The sequence below is a fragment of the Mobula hypostoma genome, chromosome 20 (genome assembly GCF_963921235.1).
Source record: "Mobula hypostoma chromosome 20, sMobHyp1.1, whole genome shotgun sequence".
Classification (NCBI taxonomy): domain Eukaryota; kingdom Metazoa; phylum Chordata; class Chondrichthyes; order Myliobatiformes; family Myliobatidae; genus Mobula; species Mobula hypostoma.
Window position 1 is genome coordinate 50,831,149 of NC_086116.1, and position 19,951 is coordinate 50,851,099.

Genomic DNA, 19,951 nt, shown 5'->3' on the forward strand with positions numbered 1-19,951 from the left:
TACCATTGGCAATCCAAAGATTGCCGTAATAGGATGGGGTTCTAAATCGAAGCATAGAACTGTTGAAATAATATCAAAAATGTCTTTCCAATATTTTTCCAAAAGTGGACAGGACCAAAACATATGAGTTAAAGAAGTCACTTCAGAGTGACATCTATCACAAGTAGGGTTTATATGGGAATAAAAACGAACTAGTTTATCTTTGGACAGATGAGCTCTGTGTACTACTTTAAATTGTATTAGAGTATGTTTAGCACATATAGAAAAAGTGAAATGAAAAAAACTAATTGAAAAATTTTATCCCATTTCTCTGTAGGTAGGGAAAGTTGAAGTTCCCTGTCCCATTCATTTTTAATTTTGTCGGATATATCTGGCTGTAATTTCATAATTATATCATAAATTATTGCTATTAATCCCTTCTGCAAAGGATTAAAGCCTAAAATTTTATCAAGAGTGCCAGAAGGATTGGAAGTCGGAAAGGTAGGCAACGTAATATTTAAAAAATTTCTTATTTGTAAGTATCTAAAAAAGTGGGATCTAGGCAAATCAAATTTCTCAGATAATTGCTCAAAAGACATAAAGCAGTTATCCAAAAATAAATCGCGAAAACATATTATGCCTTTCGTTTTCCATATCAAAAAGGCTTGGTCCATTACCGAAGGTTGGAAAAAAAAATTAGATATAACAGGACTTGATAACATAAATTCATTCAGGCCAAAAAATTCACGAAATTGAAACCATATTCGCAATGTATGTTTAACTATAGGGTTGAAAATTTGTTTATTCAATTTAAATAGTGCAAAAGGCAACGAAGTTCCTAAAATGGAGGCTAAAGAAAACCCTTGTACAGAATGGCCTTCAAGGGTTACCCAATGTGGGCTTGGAGTTATATTCCAATCTTGTGTCCAAAATATTAAGTATCGGATATTAATTGCCCAGTAATAAAATCTTAGGACAGGCAATGCCAAACCACCTTCTTTCTTAGATTTCTGTAAGTATTTTTTACTTAATCTGGGATTTCTATTTTGCCATATACAAGAAGAAATTTTAGAGTCAATAATATCAAAAAAAGATTTTGGAATAAAAATCGGTTTCGCTTGAAATAAATATAAAAACTTGGGTAAAATAATCATTTTAAAAGCATTAATACGGCCAATCAATGATAGAGACAAAGGGGACCATTTGGTAATCAGTTGTTTAACCTGATTAATTAGTGGTAAAAGGTTGAAATTGAATAGATCCTTATGTCTCTTAGTAATTTTAACTCCCAAATAAGTAAAATAATCAGTAATCAATCTAAATGGAGAATTTCTATAAATAGGAACCTGCATATTTAATGGAGAGAGTTCACTCTTACTTAGGTTCAGTTTATAACCAGAAAAGCTACTAAACTGAGCAAGCAAAGTTAATACTGCCGGAATAGATTTTCCTGGGTTAGAAATATATAATAGTAGATCATCTGCATATAGTAATAATTTATGAGTCTCATTTCCACGAGTAATACCAAATATATTAGGGGAATCACAAATGGCAATAGCTAACGGTTCCAAAGCAATATCAAATAATAATGGACTAAGAGGGCAACCCTGCCTAGTACCACAGAATAAATGAAAGAAAGGGGATCTTTGGTTGTTAGTAAATACCGAGGCCAAAGGGGTAAAATATATCAGTTTAATCCAGGAAATGAATATCGGACTAAAATTGAATTTCTCAAGGGTATTAAATAAATATACCCATTCAACTCTATCAAAAGCTTTTTCAGCATCCAATGAAACGACACATTCTGGAATTTTGGGTGAAGGCGTATAAACGATATTCATTAATCTCCTAATATTAAAAAAAGAGTAACAATTTTTAATAAATCCAGTTTGATCAGCAGAAATAATTTGGGGTAATACATTCTCCAATCTTGTTGCCAACATTTTAGAAAAAATCTTAGAATCAACATTCAGCAGAGATATAGGCCTATAAGATGCACATTCAGTAGGATCCTCATCTTCTTTAAGAATTAGGGAAATAGAAGCTTGATAGAAAGATTGTGGTAATTTACCTATTGAAAAGGCATCCCTAAAAACGCTACATAGCCAAGGAGTTAGTGTAGTTGAGAAAAATGTTAAAAATTCTACTGTAAATCCATCTGGACCAGGTGCTTTACCTGAATTCATTGAAAAAATGGCATTCTTTATTTCCTCTACAGTAATAGGTACATCTAGTTTTGAACGTTCATTAGATGATAATTTTGGAATATTCAATTTCTTAAAGAATTCATACATTATAGTAGAGTCATCAGGAAATTCTGATTGATAAAGAGAGGTATAAAATTCTTGAAAGGATTTATTAATCTCATGGTCAACTGTCAAAGTGCCATCTTGTTTACGAATTTTAAGAATCTGTCGTTTAACCGAGGCCGATTTCAATTGATTAGCTAAAAGCTTCCCAGTTTTATCACCATGTATATAAAATTGACTCTTAGTTTTAATTAATTGACTTTCAATTGAAGATGATAATAAAAGGTTATATACATCAAAGTTGCTGGTGAATGCAGCAGGCCAAGCAGCATCTATAGGAAGAGGCGCAGTCGACGTTTCAGGCCGAGACCCTTCGTCAGGACTAACTGAAGGAAGAGTGAGTAAGGGATTTGAAAGCTGGAGGGGGAGGGGGAGATGCAAAATGATAGGAGAAGACAGGAGGGGGAGGGATAGAGCCGAAAGCTGGACAGGTGATAGGCAAAAGGGGATACGAGAGGATCATGGGACAGGAGGTCCGGGAAGAAAGACAAGGGGGGGGGGACCCAGAGGATGGGCAAGAGGTATATTCAGAGGGACAGAGGGAGAAAAAGAAGAGTGAGAGAAAGAATGTGTGCATAAAAATGAGTAACAGATGGGGTACGAGGGGGAGGTGGGGCCTTAGCAGAAGTTAGAGAAGTCGATGTTCATGCCATCAGGTTGGAGGCTACCCAGACGGAATATAAGGTGTTGTTCCTCCAACCTGAGTGTGGCTTCATCCCCACAGTAGAGGAGGCCGTGGACAGACATGTCAGAATGGGAATGGGACGTGGAACCAAAATGTGTGGCCACTGGGAGATCCTGCTTTCTCTGGCGGACAGAGCGTAGATGTTCAGCAAAGCGGTCTCCCAGTCTGCGTCGGGTCTCACCAATATATAAAAGGCCACATCGGGAGCACCGGACGCAGTATATCACCCCAGTCACATCAGGAGCACCGGACGCAGTATATCGCCCCAGTCGAAAAATGGTTATGTTCCATTTGAAGTTCAACTCTCTGTTTATAAAGTTCTTGATTGGGAGCTATAGAATATTTCTTATCAACTTCTTTAATCTTGTTAACTAGTTTAAGTATTTCCTTGTTAGTTCGCTTTTTTAATCCAGCAGTGTATGAAATAAAAACAACAGGAATTCTGCAGATGCTGGAAATTCAAGCAACACACATCAAAGTTGCTGGTGAACGCAGCAGGCCAAGCAGCATCTATAGGAAGAGGCGCAGTCGACGTTTCAGGCCGAGACCCTTCGTCAGGACGAAGGGTCTCGGCCTGAAACGTCGACTGCGCCTCTTCCTATAGATGCTGCTTGGCCTGCTGCGTTCACCAGCAACTTTGAAGTGTATGAAATAATTTGTCCACGAATATATGCTTTAAAAGTATCCCAGAGGATCCCACTGGAAATATCATCCGTGGAATTCGTTGTACAGAAAAACTTAATCTGTTCATCAATAAACCTAACAAATTCTGAATCTTGAAGCAAAGAGATATTAAATCTCCATTGTCTAGAATTAGTAGATATATCCCTTAAGTTGATAAATAATTTCAATGGTGCATGGTCAGAAACAACAATAGAATCATATTCACAACTCGTAACAAAAGGAATTAATCGAGAGTCAATAAGAAAATAGTCAATTCTTGAATAATGCTGATGTACATGTGAAAAAAAAAGAGAACTCTTTGTCATTCTGATGCAAGAATCTCCAAATTTCTGAAATTCCAGAGTCAATCATAAAAGAGTTAATAAGGGTAGCCAATTTATTCGGAAGTGCTTGATTAAATTTGGATCTATCTAACAAAGTGTTTAAACAACAATTAAAATCACCACCCATAATCAGCATATAGTCATTTAAATTGGGAAGAGATGTGAGGAGATTCTTGAAAAAATCAGGACAGTCAACATTTGGAGCATAAACATTGAGCATGGCAACTTTTTTGTTAAATAGCAAGCCAGTAATCAATAAAAACCTGCCATTAGAATCTGAAATTGTCTCAATGCGTAAATGAAATTGACGAATTTATAAATATAGAAAAGCCCTTTTACTTTAGCTTGTGAATTCGCATGATACTGTTAGCCCTTCCAGAATCTAAAGAAGTGTTGATTATCCTCATTCCAGACATGAGTTTCTTGTACAAAAATAATTATGAGCATTCATCCTGTGGAATACTTTGAAAATTTTCTTCCGTTTAACCGGGTGGTTTAAACCATCTGTATTCCAAGAAACTAAATTAATGGTCTTACCCATCATAATGAGCTCGAGTATAAAGAATGTAAAGGGTTAACCAGAGTAGAGACTCATGACCCCGGAAGAGGAAAAAAGGTCCAAAGAGGAACCGGAAGTTACGACATTTCAAGACATTTTAGTGGTTTCTGGTCAGCCCATTTAAAAAGAAAAAATGAAAAAGGAATGTGACGAGAATACACATAGATTAAGATGTTAGCTGTCCTGTGCTGGCACCAGTGGGATCAGCAGTTGGTCTGCCACCTGTCTTCAGGAGAAAGAGAGATAAGGGAAAACAATGGAGCAGCATTTGGAGATGTTAATGAAGGGACGGGAGAGTTTAACAGAAGGAGAGCTGTCAAGATTGGCTCCCCCTTTGAACCCTGAACTGTTTGAAGTGATGGACAGGCGATACCCCAGCAGGGGGATAAAAAGGGACAGGTTCGCTAAGGCAAGACACACACGACACCACGAGGTAACAAGACCCTGGAAGCGGTGCGCCTCCCATACGTCGGTGGGAAGTTTTGGAAGGCTCGTCGCGGGACCAAGCCATAGATGCACAGGGTGGAAAGGCACGATCAGCGGGAGCCTGGTGTGTGTCCGCCCTTGCCTGGGTGCCAGGTTCACCGCAGAGAAACGATCGTATCTGGAAACGGAGGGGTCACGGTCGGTGACCTCAGAAGACATCACAAAGGGCTCGCCCGAAAGCTGACTGCGAAGAATATCGAAGGTCTGTGTGGAAGCCGTTTGAATATTCATTCGTTTTGCTCTCTCTCTCCTTCCCCCCACTGTCCATCTCCCACAGCAGTGATTACTGCGAACTGAACTGAATTCAATTGAACTGAACTTTGCGTCACTTTGAAACTGGTCATTTACGCCTAGACGACGATAGAGCTTGATTGATCCTGTTATCCTAATTCTGTGTACATGTGTGTTTATCATTGCTGAACTGTTGCATTTATTATCCTTTTGATTAGAGAACTGTGTTGCTTGTTTCTTTAATAAAACTTTCTTAGTTCTAGTAATCCAGACTCCAACTGAGTGATCCATTTCTGCTGGTTTGGCAACCCAGTTACGGGGTACGTAACAGGAATAAAAGGAAAAATACCACCCACCTCCCACAAAACCCCAGAAAAAAGCCAGACAGTGGCCAATGCTAAATCTAAGACTAAACCTACCCCATCTTTCCGGAGGGCGACCCAACAGAAATATGTTTATCAAGAAAAACACCACCCTTATGGAAAAAAGTAAAAACTAACTATAATAAGAAAAAAAAATCGAAAGCGATTAAAAGCATTAAAAAGTTCCTTACTACTCATATTTCAAAGAACATCAAACATTAAATCATATTACTATGTTAATTTTTCAAATATAAATGATCGGAGATGACATAAGAAACAGCAAGGATTCTGGGGAGAAGAAAAAAACAATCCCCCATTTTAAAATATAATACTTTAGTAACATTTCGAAAAGAAAACAATCATTAAACTTATAACTAAATAACTACCCAAAGGTATTAACAGTAAGATATACAGGATAACTAACAAAAAAGCCTAATATCGTTTAACTATGTAAAACGAACCTACACTGCCAGATCGAAAAAACAAAGCCTCGATCTAAACAATCAGAAACAAGAGAATAAACCAAATGATACATTGACTAATCCTCCGTAGAGGAAGACAGATCATCGAGAAAGATTTGGGCTTCCATCGGATTTTTAAACAGACTGCGTGAGTTATCCGGCATAACCACTCTCAGACGGGCTGGAAACAGTAGCGCTATTTTATAGCCCCGACGATAAAGTTCTGCCATCTGAGGTTTAAAAGCCATCCATTTTTTCAATACGTCTTGGGTGTAGTCTTCAACAGTTCTGAACTTGAAATCTTGAAATTCGATCATACCTTTCTTCCGAGCTGCTAGGATAACTCGTTCCTTATCATGGACATAATGAAACCAAACGATAATTGGTCTCGGTTTAGCCGATCTCTCCGGATTAAAATGGAATGAGCGATGAGCAAGATCTAATATTGGTGGTTCTTCCAATATATCAGAGCCAAACACATCCATTAGCAATTTAGAAAAGTATTTAGTAGGATCTCCCTTCTCCACATCCTCAGGGAAACCAATTAAGCGCAAATTCTGTCGTCGGGAACGATTTTCAAGATCGATAGTCTTAGCTTGATAGCGTTCCAATTGCTGAGTTACCGAAGTTAAACTTTTTTCGAGCGCTTCAATTCTTTTATCTCTTTTACGGCCATCTTTGTCTAACTCCGAAATCCTGACTTGATGTCGGTTGATTTCACGTCTGAATGTTCTTGATTCTTCTTTCCTTAAATTCAACGCTTCTTCAATTGTGGTGAGTCTTCGATTAACTGTATCTTCTAAAAGTTTCTTCATTTGTTCCATAGTTACTGGAGCATCCTTCGAAGCTCCAGGATCACCGTTTTTTTTCCCGTTCCCGGCAGAACCTTTCCCTTCTTTGGCTTCTCGTGTTCTGGTATTCATCTTCAATAAGTAAAAGTCGTAGTTCAATAATATAGATCGTTTAGTGTAGGTATAGGTAAGGTAAGTAAGAGTGGTTACGTGCAAAAATGTAAAGGGTATGGAGCAACGCCCAAAAGCAGCTCACTCCATGAGTCCCCTGTCAGAAAGTCGTGTAGTTACTTTCCAAACACAAAATTTACAAATCCAGCATTACAATTCACAATCACTCTTAAACTGATAAATTAATATGCCTTACCTCATCAAACAAATCACATGCTCGATATGGTGAGCCTCTTTCTGATATAAATCCCGCAAAAGCCATCCCATCAAGAACTTTGGTGAGAAACTCATCGTCCAGCAATACTCTTTGGGCCAAGAAGGCCACCTGTGTCAGTGCAGAGCAATAGTTATAGGCCCACAAAATATTCCAGCAACAACTGATAAATGTTACCTTGAAGATATTCAAACTACTTTTCAATAAACAGCAGATCATTCTGAAAATTATCATGAACTATCAAGTAATCCCTCTAAACTGCTGAAGCATTTAACCATGATATCTGTCCACCTGTATACAACTTGTACTGCACGATTATTCTCAACTGTGTAATGATTTTGTAAACTCACTGACATCTCCTTAGATCCCTTCATAGTATGTTCATTGCTTCTCTCTAGCTTCCTGAAACATGGAGTCACCATCACCAGTGAGGATACCAGCATCATGGGGTCACTGCCATCCCCTAGGCTCCTTGCAAGTGGGCTGTACGCAGCACCTATACCTTCTGTACTGTCTTGGCAATTTCACACCTACACTCACCAGACACTGCTAGCCCTATGTACAGACCGTGCACTGTGGGGTCACAGTAATGCCTACATTCCCTATTGCATGTATACATTGTCACCTGTACACAATGTGTTGTGTGATCATTTACTATGTGAACATGATTGCTTGCTTACCACGCGATCGTTGTTAATTCTTCATGCCGTGTACTGTGTAAAATATGCAAGATATACACTCAGTGGCCTCTTTATTAGGCACACTTGTACGTTAATGCAAATACCTAATCAACGAATCAATGCAGAAAAGCATACAGACATGAACAAGAGTTTCAGTTGTTGTTCAGACCAAACATCAGAAAGGCAAAGAAATGTGTTCTCAGTAATTTAACCGTGGAATGATTGTTCCTATCAGATGGGGTGGTTTGAGTATCTCAGAAACTGTTGATTTCCTGTTACTTACATGCACAAGTCCTCTACGGTTTACAGAGAATGGTGTGAAAAAAAACATCCAGTGAGCAGCAGTTCTGTGGGTGAAGACGCTCTGAGAGGTCAGAGGAAAATGGCCGGACTGGTTCAAGCTGACAGGAAGGCAGCAGTAGCTCAAATGACCATGTGTTACTACTGTGGTGTACAGGAGAGCATCTTTGAATGCGTAACACTTCGAACCTTGAAGTTAATGGGCTACAGCAGAAGACCACAAACATACATTCAGTAGCCACTTTATTAAGTACCTAACAAAGTGGCCAGTGAGTGTACAATTCCCTTATAACAAAGCATTGAACGCGCTTTAATTACATTGTGATCACTATTTGTTCATGCACGTGGCCAAGTGGTTAAGGCGTTCGTCTAGTTACCTCAAGGTCGCTAGTTCGAGCCTCAGCTGTGGTAGTGTGTTTGTGCCCTTGAGCAAGGCACTTAATCACACATCACTCTAGTCTGTGCGAGTGGCGCCCCACACAGACTTCCAATCTGCGCCTTGTAAGGCATGAAAATGCCCGATGCAGGCCTCTCATGGTCTGAGTCGACATTCCCTCCCTATGTGGTACGAAATCTCTGTAAACTTTATGTACGGTATGATCACTCTTTACTACATGCTCTACCTTGCTCATTCATTTTTTTCCCACCTTTGAGGCTCTGAATGTTCCCTGCTTACCTTGTGAAAACGAATTACTGGCTCAGGATGGATACGAATGATTTGCAGGCTCCAGCGGTAACTCTGAAACAATTGTGCAAACAAGCGCAGGAAGACAGCTCTGATTTCTTTATCCTGTCGGAGGATATAGAGTGAGTTAGGTAGCATGAAATTAACTTCAGAGAATAAGTGACATGCAAGAGATCTGCCCTAATGAAAATGTACAGAAATAACAGTACAAGTTACATTAAGAAAATTATAATAATGTAATGCACAACTAAATCAGTGACAGTTTCCATGGCTGTTCCACTCACATAATAAAGGCATCACTTCACCTTACTAGATTGAATAAACATTGGATACGCTGCGTGATTAAGTTCAAGTGATTAAGCCTCCTTATTCCACATTAAAGTAAACATCAGAATTTTTAGATGGTCAGACTATAATCCTCTCACAGGGCTTTTTACAATCTTTTGACATCAAAGCAATAATCGGGTTATTAACTGATTGAAAACTAATTGAGCCAAAACCGATGCAGACATGAAATGCAGAACACTTTAGAAACCACAGATTTGTTCATTCCAAGCATGTTGATCCCAATTATGACACAGGAGGCCATTCAGCTTCTTGGGTCCATGTTTGTTCCCAGCTGAGGAATGCCATAAGTTCCATTTCCTCTATCTTTACTTCCCTATGCACCTACAATTTATACATTCATGAGCCTATTGACAAAGTATCCTGGATTATTTTGCCTTCTAGTTTTACCCAGGGATAATTTTCAGAGGCCAACTTAAGTAGCATATCGTCAGAAGGAAACCAGAGCACCCAGTTATTGAAAGTAGGGCAAATTCCACACAGACAGCATCTGAGGTTAGAATCACCTGAGATGGAGTTGAGCAGCACCTGTACCATAGCATATTGCAAAGTGTTACTTTCAATGCTAATTAACACAGTAACTTATAAAACAGACTCTACAGACACAATGTCTAAACCAGAGCTAACTTGCTCTACTGTTCTACAAACTAGAAACGAACTTTGTATTTTTAAAAAAAGCTGCATGATACTTAAACATAAAGTTGATCTGCTTTTTGGAAGGAATATCTTTACGTCTCTCTTCATACATCATACAAACAGATTACAAGAACTGTTCACACAATTAGGAATGTGTTTTAAGATAAATCAATTTATACATCACTCTAGGAAAACCTCCTGTTCAACATATTAAATAGTGCTTAATAATACAGTATTTATTACTCAGAGGTTAAACACACAACTAAACTAATTCTTATCTTTGCGATAGAAAATTAGTCAAATGATTTTCTTGACAAATGACTAAATGCTCAGACTTTAACACTTTTCTTTAAAACAAGAGGTAAACCTCTCGAGTCTTTCTTGTAAATTCAGCATCTTAATTTCTTCCTTACAACTGGATCTAGTACTCAAGTTGAAATATGATTAGTATACTACAGTTTGATCATCTCTTGCTTTGATTTATTGCACTGTTCTGATATTTTACATCACTAAACTTTGCATTGGTGGATAGTTAACTATAGTTAACTATTTGTTTTCCTCCTCTCCTTAGTTAGTTAGGCTTAATATGTGGAGCTAAGATAACATAGTCACTGGACGAATAGCCAAGAGTTCTGGATCAGTGATCAGAATTATGAGTTCAAGTACCACCATGCCATCTGATAATTTAACTTAAAGCAATTGAATAAATCTGGAATTCAAAAAGCAGAAGTAATGGTAGCCAATTACAAGAGAAAATCTGCAGATGCTGGAAATCTGAGCAACACACCCAAAATGCTGGAAGAACTCAGAAGGCCAGGCAGCATCTATGGAAAAGAGGATAGTTGACACTTGATGCCAAGATCCTTTACTAGTTCTCTAGTCCAGGTGAAGGGTCTTGGCCCGAAATATCGACTATACTTTTTCCATAGATGTTGCCTGGCCTGCTGAGTTTCTCCGGTATTTTGGGTGTGTTACTAGTTAATGGTAGCCACGAAGCTACCAGATTTTCATAAAAACCCATCTGCTTTACTCATGTACTTCACAGGGAAAAAAATATCAGCCATCCTTATCCTTGCCTGTAGGCGACTCTCGACTGAAGGGGCAATAAGGAATGGGTAATTAACATATACTGTATATTGCCAGAAGCATCTATATTCCACAAATTTTTTAAAAAATTTAATTTTAACTATTTCATTTGTCTAATGTTTTACCTACCCCAAGTTCAAATATTATGCTAATTGACATTTTCTTTGAAATGCTCCTGTAAAGGAACTACATAAATGCATGTTATTGTTTGTGTAAATCATACAATCTTCAAAATCACGACAAGAACTGAAATAGGTCAAACTTTCCTGGCAAATGTACATGAATGACCATCCATAACCTTCTGAATAATTCCAGAGTACGGTCAAGGCCAGGACTGATCGATCTTTGGATATTAAGAGAATAAAAGAGTATTGGAACTGGTCAGGAAAATGGATCAATCAGGACCCTCTTGAAAAGGTAAAACAGACTTGAGAGCTAAATAGCTTACACTTGCTCTACCTCTTAAGCTTCTTTCCACAAAAAGTGTTAAGCAGAGAGAGCTGTACTACTTTAGATACATAGTTGGTAGACAAATAGATTAACATTTTAAAAATGTGGAGTTTTATGTATAAAGGAAGAATAGTAAAATCCTTTGCAAAGCTCCTGATGGAACAATCTATCAACTTCTGGCACCTCAGTTAAGGAAGGATATCTTAAATCACAGGCAGGATAACATTTACTAAGATTAGACCAGATATGTGAAATTTAACTTGTACAGGTTAACTGGTGTTGCAGTTCCTTCCATTACAGCAGGTAGAGCTATGATGTGATTTAAAAGGTGCACATAGAGGTCAAAAATTTTCAAGATCAAATTCAAGTTCAGTTCATTGTCATTCAATCATATATATGTATACTGGTGTAAGTAAGGAAGCCCTTTTACCACAGGCTGAGGAAAGGATTTAGGAGTGTCTTTCAAATTCAAGTTCCTAGAATATGGAATACTACATCTCAACTACAACTTACAAGTCAAAACAGAACTCCATTTTTAGAAAAGGAACTAGAGACTTACTAAAAAGAAACTCTAAAAGCTTATGGGGAAAAAGAAAGTAAATAAGACTAACGCTTAGCTCTTTTAGAGATCCCAGACAGAAGTGATGGGCATTGTTTTCACCACCCTCCAGTCCTTTGCTGCCAATCACTACACTGTGTGCAGATTATACGATTAACATTGGTAAAGAGGTTCTTCGCTGAGCTGAGATGTAGGGGGAAGAACAGAAGCACTTGCTGGAAATCCAAAAAGGGAAACAAATACTACAGGAAAGTTTACATTTGCAATCTAAGACCAATCTCTCAGAACATATGGAAATAGTTATAGGATAATATGGGCCATCTTGACAAATGACCTACTGACCACATCTCAACTAACTTGCAAAACAGTTGGATTTTGATTATTCAGCAACATCAGGATCTCTCATTGTAAGTTTGCTGTTTGGTGAGCAGGATAAGGATTAATCATCAACTGCAGAGTCGGCATTTGGTCAGGGTAAAAGGTGAAGCAGTACATAACTGTTTATTCGGAGCAAGGAATAATCCCCAACTGTAAAGTTACTGTTCGCTTAGGGTAAGAACCAATTCCCCAAATGTACAGACGTACTGTTTTCTTTTCAATAGTCTTTTTAACCCTGAAACAAAGTTCATCATCAACTGATTAACTCAATCCTAATTCAGAGTGAGGTTTCCTCGCGGTAACAATAGCAGCCACTTGTGCACATCAAGGGCTATTTACTAAAATCATACCAACTTGGGCTGTCATTTCAGGAAGAAATAAGTTAATCCATATAGAGTTACAAAATTAACTATTTATTAATTTCCACTTCTCATCTGCTTTCATTACTATACCTGAAATTTCATTGAAGATGCTGACATAGAAGGTGGGAAGGCATAATCTGCATATTCTAACTCTGGGTCCAAAACCTGTAAGAAAACATGGAAAATACACATTTAAATCAGCCAAACATAGAATAATTAAAAATCCAATGCCCTTGCTCTTAATTTCTTCCATTATGAGTTGTTATTGCAAACACACTTCTACCCAAGTGGTTAATGTCATACTAAGCCCTACATTGTTAAAAATCAGCAGAAATTCCCAAATTTCCCATGTTTAAAAGTAAAACTAACCCAGACCTTTGAAAAACTGAATGCCCAACATGTTCTAGGATCTGAGATAAACCATACACCATATTGTGCTTATTTATGGAATGTACAGTATAGAGAGATGTTTGAGGGATCACTGATAATGAACAGATATAAACATGAGAAATTCTGCAGATGCTGGAAATCCAAAGCAACACAGACCAGGTGCTGGAACTGCAGGTCAGGGAGCACTTATGGAAATTAATAAACGGTTGATGTTTCGGACCAAGTCCCTTCTTTAGGTTTGGAAAGGAAGAGGGAAGACGCCAGAATAAAAAGGTAGGGGGAGGCGAAGGAGGACAGCTAGAAGGTGATAAGTGTGGGCAGGAAAGATAAAGGGCTCGAGAGGAAAGAATCTGACAGAAGAGGAGAGTGGACCATGGGAGGAAGGGAAGGAGAAGGGGACCCAGGGTGAGGTGATAGACAGGTGAGAAGAGGTAAGAAGCCAGAGTGGGAAATAGAAGGTGGTGTGGGGGAGGGGGAAGAAAAAGAGATTTTTCCTCCCAGAAGGAGAAATTGATATTCATGCTATCAGGTTAGAGGCTAAACAGATGGAATACAAGGTATAACTCCTATATTCTGAGGGTGGCCTCATCTTGGTATATGTTGGAATGTAAATGGGAATTAAAATTAAAATGTTTGACCACCAGGAAGTTCCGCTTTTGTCGAATGGGGCAGAGGTGCTCGATGAAGTGGTCCCCCAATTTACGACGGGTCTCATCAATGCAGAGGAGACCACACTGGAAGCACAGGACACAATATATGACCCCAGCAGATTGGTGGGTGAAGTGTTGCCTCACCTGGAAAGACTGTTTGGGGCCCTGAATGGAAGTGAAGGAGGTGAATAGGCTGGTGTAGCACTTTGACCACTTGCAAGGATAAGTGCCGGGAGGGACGAATGGACAAGGGAATCCACGGAGGGAGTGATCCCTGTGGAAAGTGTCGGGGGAGGGGGAAGAAGAGGGGTTGGGTGGTAAAGATATGTTCGGTGGTAGGATACTTTTGGAGATGGCAGAAGTTGCACACAACGATGTGTTGGATGCAGAGGCTCATGGGGTAGTAGGAAAGGGCAAGAGGAACTCTGTCACTGTTAAGGTGGTGGGAAGATGAGGTGAGCGCGGTTGTTAAGGAAGTGGAGGAGATACGGTTGAGGGCAGCATTGATGGAGGAAGGGCAAGTCTGTTCTTTGAAGGAGAACATCACTGATGTCCTGGAAAGGAACAGACATTCCTCAATTTACAAGTGGACTGTGTTCTAAGAAAACATTGCACTGTCATTTACTTACAGTAGTCTGTCACTACTTTGCTTAGTAAAAGTAGCTTAATGAGGAGTTCTAAGTGCAAGCAAATCAGCAGTGGTCATACTGACTGGTCAAGCAACTCCAGAAACTGATTGGTCTGCTCCTGCTCCTCATTTGAATCTTTGCAAGTAAGTTGTAGTGGTGGATTTGCATGCCAATTTAACAGGAATTGTGAAGGAGTTTAGAGGTGGAGTCATCATTTATGTTCCGATTATGTTGATGATAGCAAATTACAGCTGGATGAAATTTGCAAAATTAAACACAAGGATTCTTCTCCATAACTGTTCTCAGAAGGCTGATGAAAGGACATTAAGGTTCAGGCAGAAATATGACAGCTCTCCTCTTTATCATCAGATTAAGCTCCTTGCAGCAAACCATATGGCCGAATCTAATGTTGCACTCCATATTGTGATCATCTTGAAAATGGCATACAATCACCCATGGAACTGTCTCCTAGAAGGGCAAGACATAGTTTGCTGCCTTGAAGCCCATTTTTTCAATCCTCAAGATGAACATCCCTTTTCAAAAAGAGTTTCATCTCATTTTATTAAGCACTTACAGATGCAAGAAAAAGTTTGTGTACCCTTTGTAATTACCTGGTTTTCTGCATTAATTACTCATAAAATGTGGTCTGATCTTCTTCTAAGTCACAATAATACACAAACACAATCTGCCTAGCCTAATAACAATTGTACTTCTCATCAATACTCGGTACACCATTTAAACAATCACAATCTAGGTTTCAAAAAAAGTACATGAACCTCTGCGGTAATGCCTTCTACAAAAGCTATCATTTGGAGTCAGGTGTTCCAATCGATGAGACTGGAGGTGTGAATTGTCGAGGTGCCCTGCCTATATATAAAAAAAGACACACAAGGTCAGGTTACTGACGAAGCCTGCTCTTCTTAAGAAAGATCTTGTTATGTGCACCATGGCTCAATCAAAACAACTTTCAGAGGACCTCAGAAGAAAAATTGTACAGGTGCATGAAGCTGGAAAAGGCTACAAAAGCATTTCTAAAGATCTGAGTATTCACCAGTCCACTATAAAATAAATTGTGTACCAATGGAAGAAAACCAGTACTGTTGCTACTCTCCCTAGGAATGGGCATCCTGCAAAGATCACACCAACAGCACAATGTGTAATGTTGAAAGAGGTGGAAAAGAACCCAAGGGTAACAGCACAGACCTTCAGAAATCTCTAGAACTTGCTAAAGTCTCTGTTCATGTGTCCACTATAAGAAAAACACTGAAGAATGGTGTTCATGGAAGGACACCATTGTCGTTGTGGACATCACCGAGTCGTGGCTGAAAGAATGCCATAGTTGGGAGCTTAACATCAAAGGATATTCTTTATATCGAAAGGACAGGCAGGAAGGCATAGGCAATAGTATGGCTCTGTTGGCAAGAGATGGAATTACATCTTTAGAAAGAGGTGATATAGGGTCAGAGAATGTTGAATCTTTGTGGGCGGAGTTATGAAACTGCAAGGATAAAAAAAAACACATTATAGGCCTCCAAATAGTAGCCAAGATGTGGAGTTGAGGTTGCAAATGGAGCTGGAAAAGGCATGTAATAATGGTAATGTCACAATTGTAATGGAGGACTTCAATATGCAAGGGATTGGGAAAATCAGGTTGGTGTCAGATCGCAAGAGCGGAGGCTTGTTGAATGCCTATGAGATGGCTTTTTAAGAGCAGATTGTGCTTGAGCCTACTATGGGAAAGGCTACCTTGGATTGGGTGTTGTGTAATAACCCAGATCTTACTAGGGAGCTTAACATAAAGGAACCTTTAGGAGGCAGAGGTCATAATATGATTGAACTCACACTGCAATTTGAGAGGGGAGAAGTATCGGTATCACAATGGAATAAAGGGGATTACAGAGGCACGAGAGGGGAACTTTCCCAGGTGGATTGGAGAGCAGGATACTGGTGAGGATGACGGCAGAGCAGAGATGGCTGAAGTTTCTGGGAATAGTTCACAAGGTGCAGGGCAGATATGTCCCACAGAAGAAGCTGTTCTCAAACAGCAGGGCTAAGCAACAGTGGCTGACAAGGCAAGCTAAGGACTGCATAAAAGCCAAGGAAAGGGCACATAAGGTAGCAAAAGTGAATGAGAAGTTGGATGAGAAGCTTATAAAATCCAACAAATGGCAACTAAACAAGCTGTAAGAAGGCAAAGGATTAAATATGAAGGCAAACTAGCCAATAATATAAAGCAGGATACTAGAAGTTTTTTCCAGTAATATGAAGACTAAAAGGGAGGTGAGAGTTGACATTGGACCACTGGAAAATAATGCTGGTGATACAGTACTGGGGAAAAAGAAATGGCAAATGAACTTGATGGGTACTTTTCCTCAGACTTCACTGTGGAAGACATTAGCAGTGAAAGAGATCTGTGAGTGTCAGGGAGCAAGAGTGAGTGTCATTGTTATTACAAAGGAAAAAATGCGAAGCAAGCTCTAAGGTCTTAAGGTGGATAAGTCACCTGGACCAGATGGACTACATCCTTGAGTCCTAAGAGAGATTGTAGAAGAGATAATGGATGCATTGGTTATGATCTTTCAAGAATCACTTGATTCTGGCATGATCCTGGAGGACTGGAAGATTGGAAATGTCACTCCACTCTTTAAGAATGGAGGAAGGCAAAAGAAAGGAAATTATAGGCCAGTGAGCCTAACCTCAGTGTTTGGGAAAATATTGGAGCCCATTATTAAGGATGAGCTATTAGGGAACTTGGATACTAATGATAAAATAAAATGGTTTCTGTAAAGGGAAATCTTGCCTGACAAACCTGTTAGAGTTCTTCGAGGAAGAAACAAGCAAGGTGGACAAAGGAGAGGCAGTGGAAGTCATTTACTTAGATTGTCAGGTGGCATTTGATATGGTGCCGCACATGAGGCTGCTTAATAAGATAAAATTCAAATGGCATTACAGAAAAGATACTGGTGTGGATAGAAGAATGGTTCACAGGCAGGAGGCAGCAAATGGGAATAAAGGGGGCCTTTTCTGGTTGGCTGCCGGTGACGAGTGGTATTCCTCAGAGGTCAGTATTGGGACCACTACTTTTCATATTGTTTGTCAATGATTTGGATAATGGAATTGATGGCTTTGCGGCAAAGTTTGCGGATGACATAAAGATAGGTGGAGGGGTAGGTAGTGTTGAGGAAGCAACGCAATTACAGCAGGACCAAAAATTGGAAGAATGGGCAAAAAAGTGGCAGATAGAATGAAGTGTTGGGAAATATACAACAATGCATTTTAGTAAAAGGAACAATAGTGCGGACTATTATCTAAATGGGGAGGTTCAAACATCAGAGATGCACAGGGACTTAACAGTCCTCGTATAGGACTCCCAGGAGGTTAATTTACAGGTTGAGTCTATAGTAAAGAAGGCACATGCAATCTTGGCATTAATTTCAAGGGGAATAGAATATAATAATAATGAGATAATGCTGAGGATTTATAAGACACTAGTCAGGCTGCACTTGGAGTACTGCCAAAAGTTTTGGGCCCCATATCTCAGAAAGGATGTGGTGTCATAGGAGAGAGTCCAGAGGAGGTTCATGGGGATGATTCCGGGAATTAGGGAATTAACATACGAGGAGTGTTTGGCAGCTTTGTGCCTGTACTCACTGGAATTTAGAAAAAATGCGGGGGGGGGGGGGTTCTCATTGAAACCTACCGAATGTGGAAAGGATGGACTTGGAGAGGATGTTTCCTGTGGTGGGAGTGTCCAGAAATAGAGGGCACAGCCTCAAAATTGAGGGGCAACCTTTTAGAAGGAGTTTTTTTTTAAACCCAGAGAGTAGTAAATCTATGGAATACTCTGCCACAGACTGCGGTGGTGGTCAAGTCCGTGGGGATATTTAAAACAGAAGATGATAGTTTCCTGATTGGTCAGGGCATCAAAGGATATGGCGAGAAGGCAGATGTATGGGGCTGACAGGGATCCAGGATCACCCGTGATGGCATGGCAGAGCAGATTCAATGGGCTGAATGGCCTAATTCTGCTCCTATGTCCTATGGACACCAGGGAGGAAACCATTGCTCTCCAAAAGAATCACTGCTGCACGTCTCAAGTTTGCAACAGCCTACCTGGATGCTCCACAACGTTTCTGGGACCAGTGAGACAAAAGTTGAACGTTTTAGTCATAGTCATACTTTATTAATCCTGGGGGAAATTGGTTTTCGTTACAGTTGCTCCATAAATAATAAATAGTAATAGAACCATAAATAGTTAAATAGTAATATGTAAATTATGCCAGTAAATTATGAAATAAGTCCAGGACCAGCCTATTGGCTCAGGATGTCTGACCCTCCAAGGGAGGAGTTGTAAAGTTTGATGGCCACAGGCAGGAATGACTTCCTATGACACTCTGTGTTGCATCTCAGTGGAATGAGTCTCTGGCTGAATGTACTCCTGTGCCCAACCAGTACATTATATAGTGGATGGGAGACATTGACCAAGACAGCATGCAACTTGGACAGCATTCTCTTTTCAGACACCACCGTGAGAGAGCCCAGTTCCATCCCCACAACATCACTGGCCTTACGAATGAACAGAAATGCACACCACTATGTTTGGAAGAAAAAGGGCACTGCACAAAACCTAAACCCCACACCAACCGCATAGTAGAAGGAGCATCATGGTTTGGAGCTGCTTTGCTGCCTCATGGCCTGGACAGCTTGCAATGCTTGAGGGAATGATGAATTCAAAATTCTATCAAGGAGAATGTCAGGGTTACGATCTGTCACCTGAAGCTGAATAGAAGCTGGGTGATCAACAAGACAATGATCAGAAACACAAGAGTAAATAAACACCAGAATGGTTTAAAAAGAAGAAAATTTGTGTTTTGGAATGGCCAAATCAGAGTCCAGACCTTAACCTAATTGAGATGCTCGATATGACCTGAAGAAGTCTGTTCATGCAAGATATCCCAGAAATAACTGATGAACAGAAACAACTTTGTATGGAGGAATGATCTAAAATTCTCCCTCGTTATTGTGCAAGTCTGATCAGCAGCTACAGGAAACATTTGGTGAAGGTTATTGCTGCTAAAGGAGGTTCTACCAGTTATTAAATACAAGGATTCACATACTTTTTCCAGCATGGACTGTGAATGATTAAACAATGTGTTTGCTCAGTAAAGACATAAAAAGTACTATTGTTCGTGCGTTATTCGTTTCGGCAGATTGTAGCTGTCTATTATTGTGACTTAGATGAGGATCAGACCACATTTTATGAGGTATTAATGCAGAAAACCAGGTAATTGCAAAGGGCTCATAAACTTTTTCTCGTAACTGTACTTAGGGGAGCAGCCAGCTACTCAGTGAGTCGTTTTATTTACTTGAAAAAATTTTCTGCTGCCAATCTCCTCATTCTCTCCTCCCAAAAAACACACACTGACACAACCTAATTATTTCACTTTTTCTTGGATCATTAAATTCAGAATCAATGAATCTGATCTTTGAACTACACACTTAACCCTTTTACATTTTCTCATTATAACAACTCTGTATCGTGTAAA

The 19,951-nt window shown here is 39.5% G+C and overlaps 1 protein-coding gene across 4 annotated transcripts in view; it reads right to left on the reverse strand.

Moving 5' to 3' along the window:
• sbf1 (SET binding factor 1) overlaps positions 1-19,951 on the reverse strand; it is a 211,443-nt gene that overhangs the window by 73,845 nt on the left and 117,647 nt on the right. For all 4 annotated transcript variants that reach the window (XM_063072891.1, XM_063072890.1, XM_063072889.1 and 1 more), the window contains exons 10-12: positions 12,827-12,901; positions 8,912-9,025; positions 7,238-7,366 (exon numbers count right to left, since the gene is read on the reverse strand). In XM_063072891.1, the coding sequence (XP_062928961.1) occupies positions 7,238-7,366; positions 8,912-9,025; positions 12,827-12,901 (318 nt within the window). The remainder of the gene's footprint in view (positions 1-7,237; positions 7,367-8,911; positions 9,026-12,826; positions 12,902-19,951) is intronic.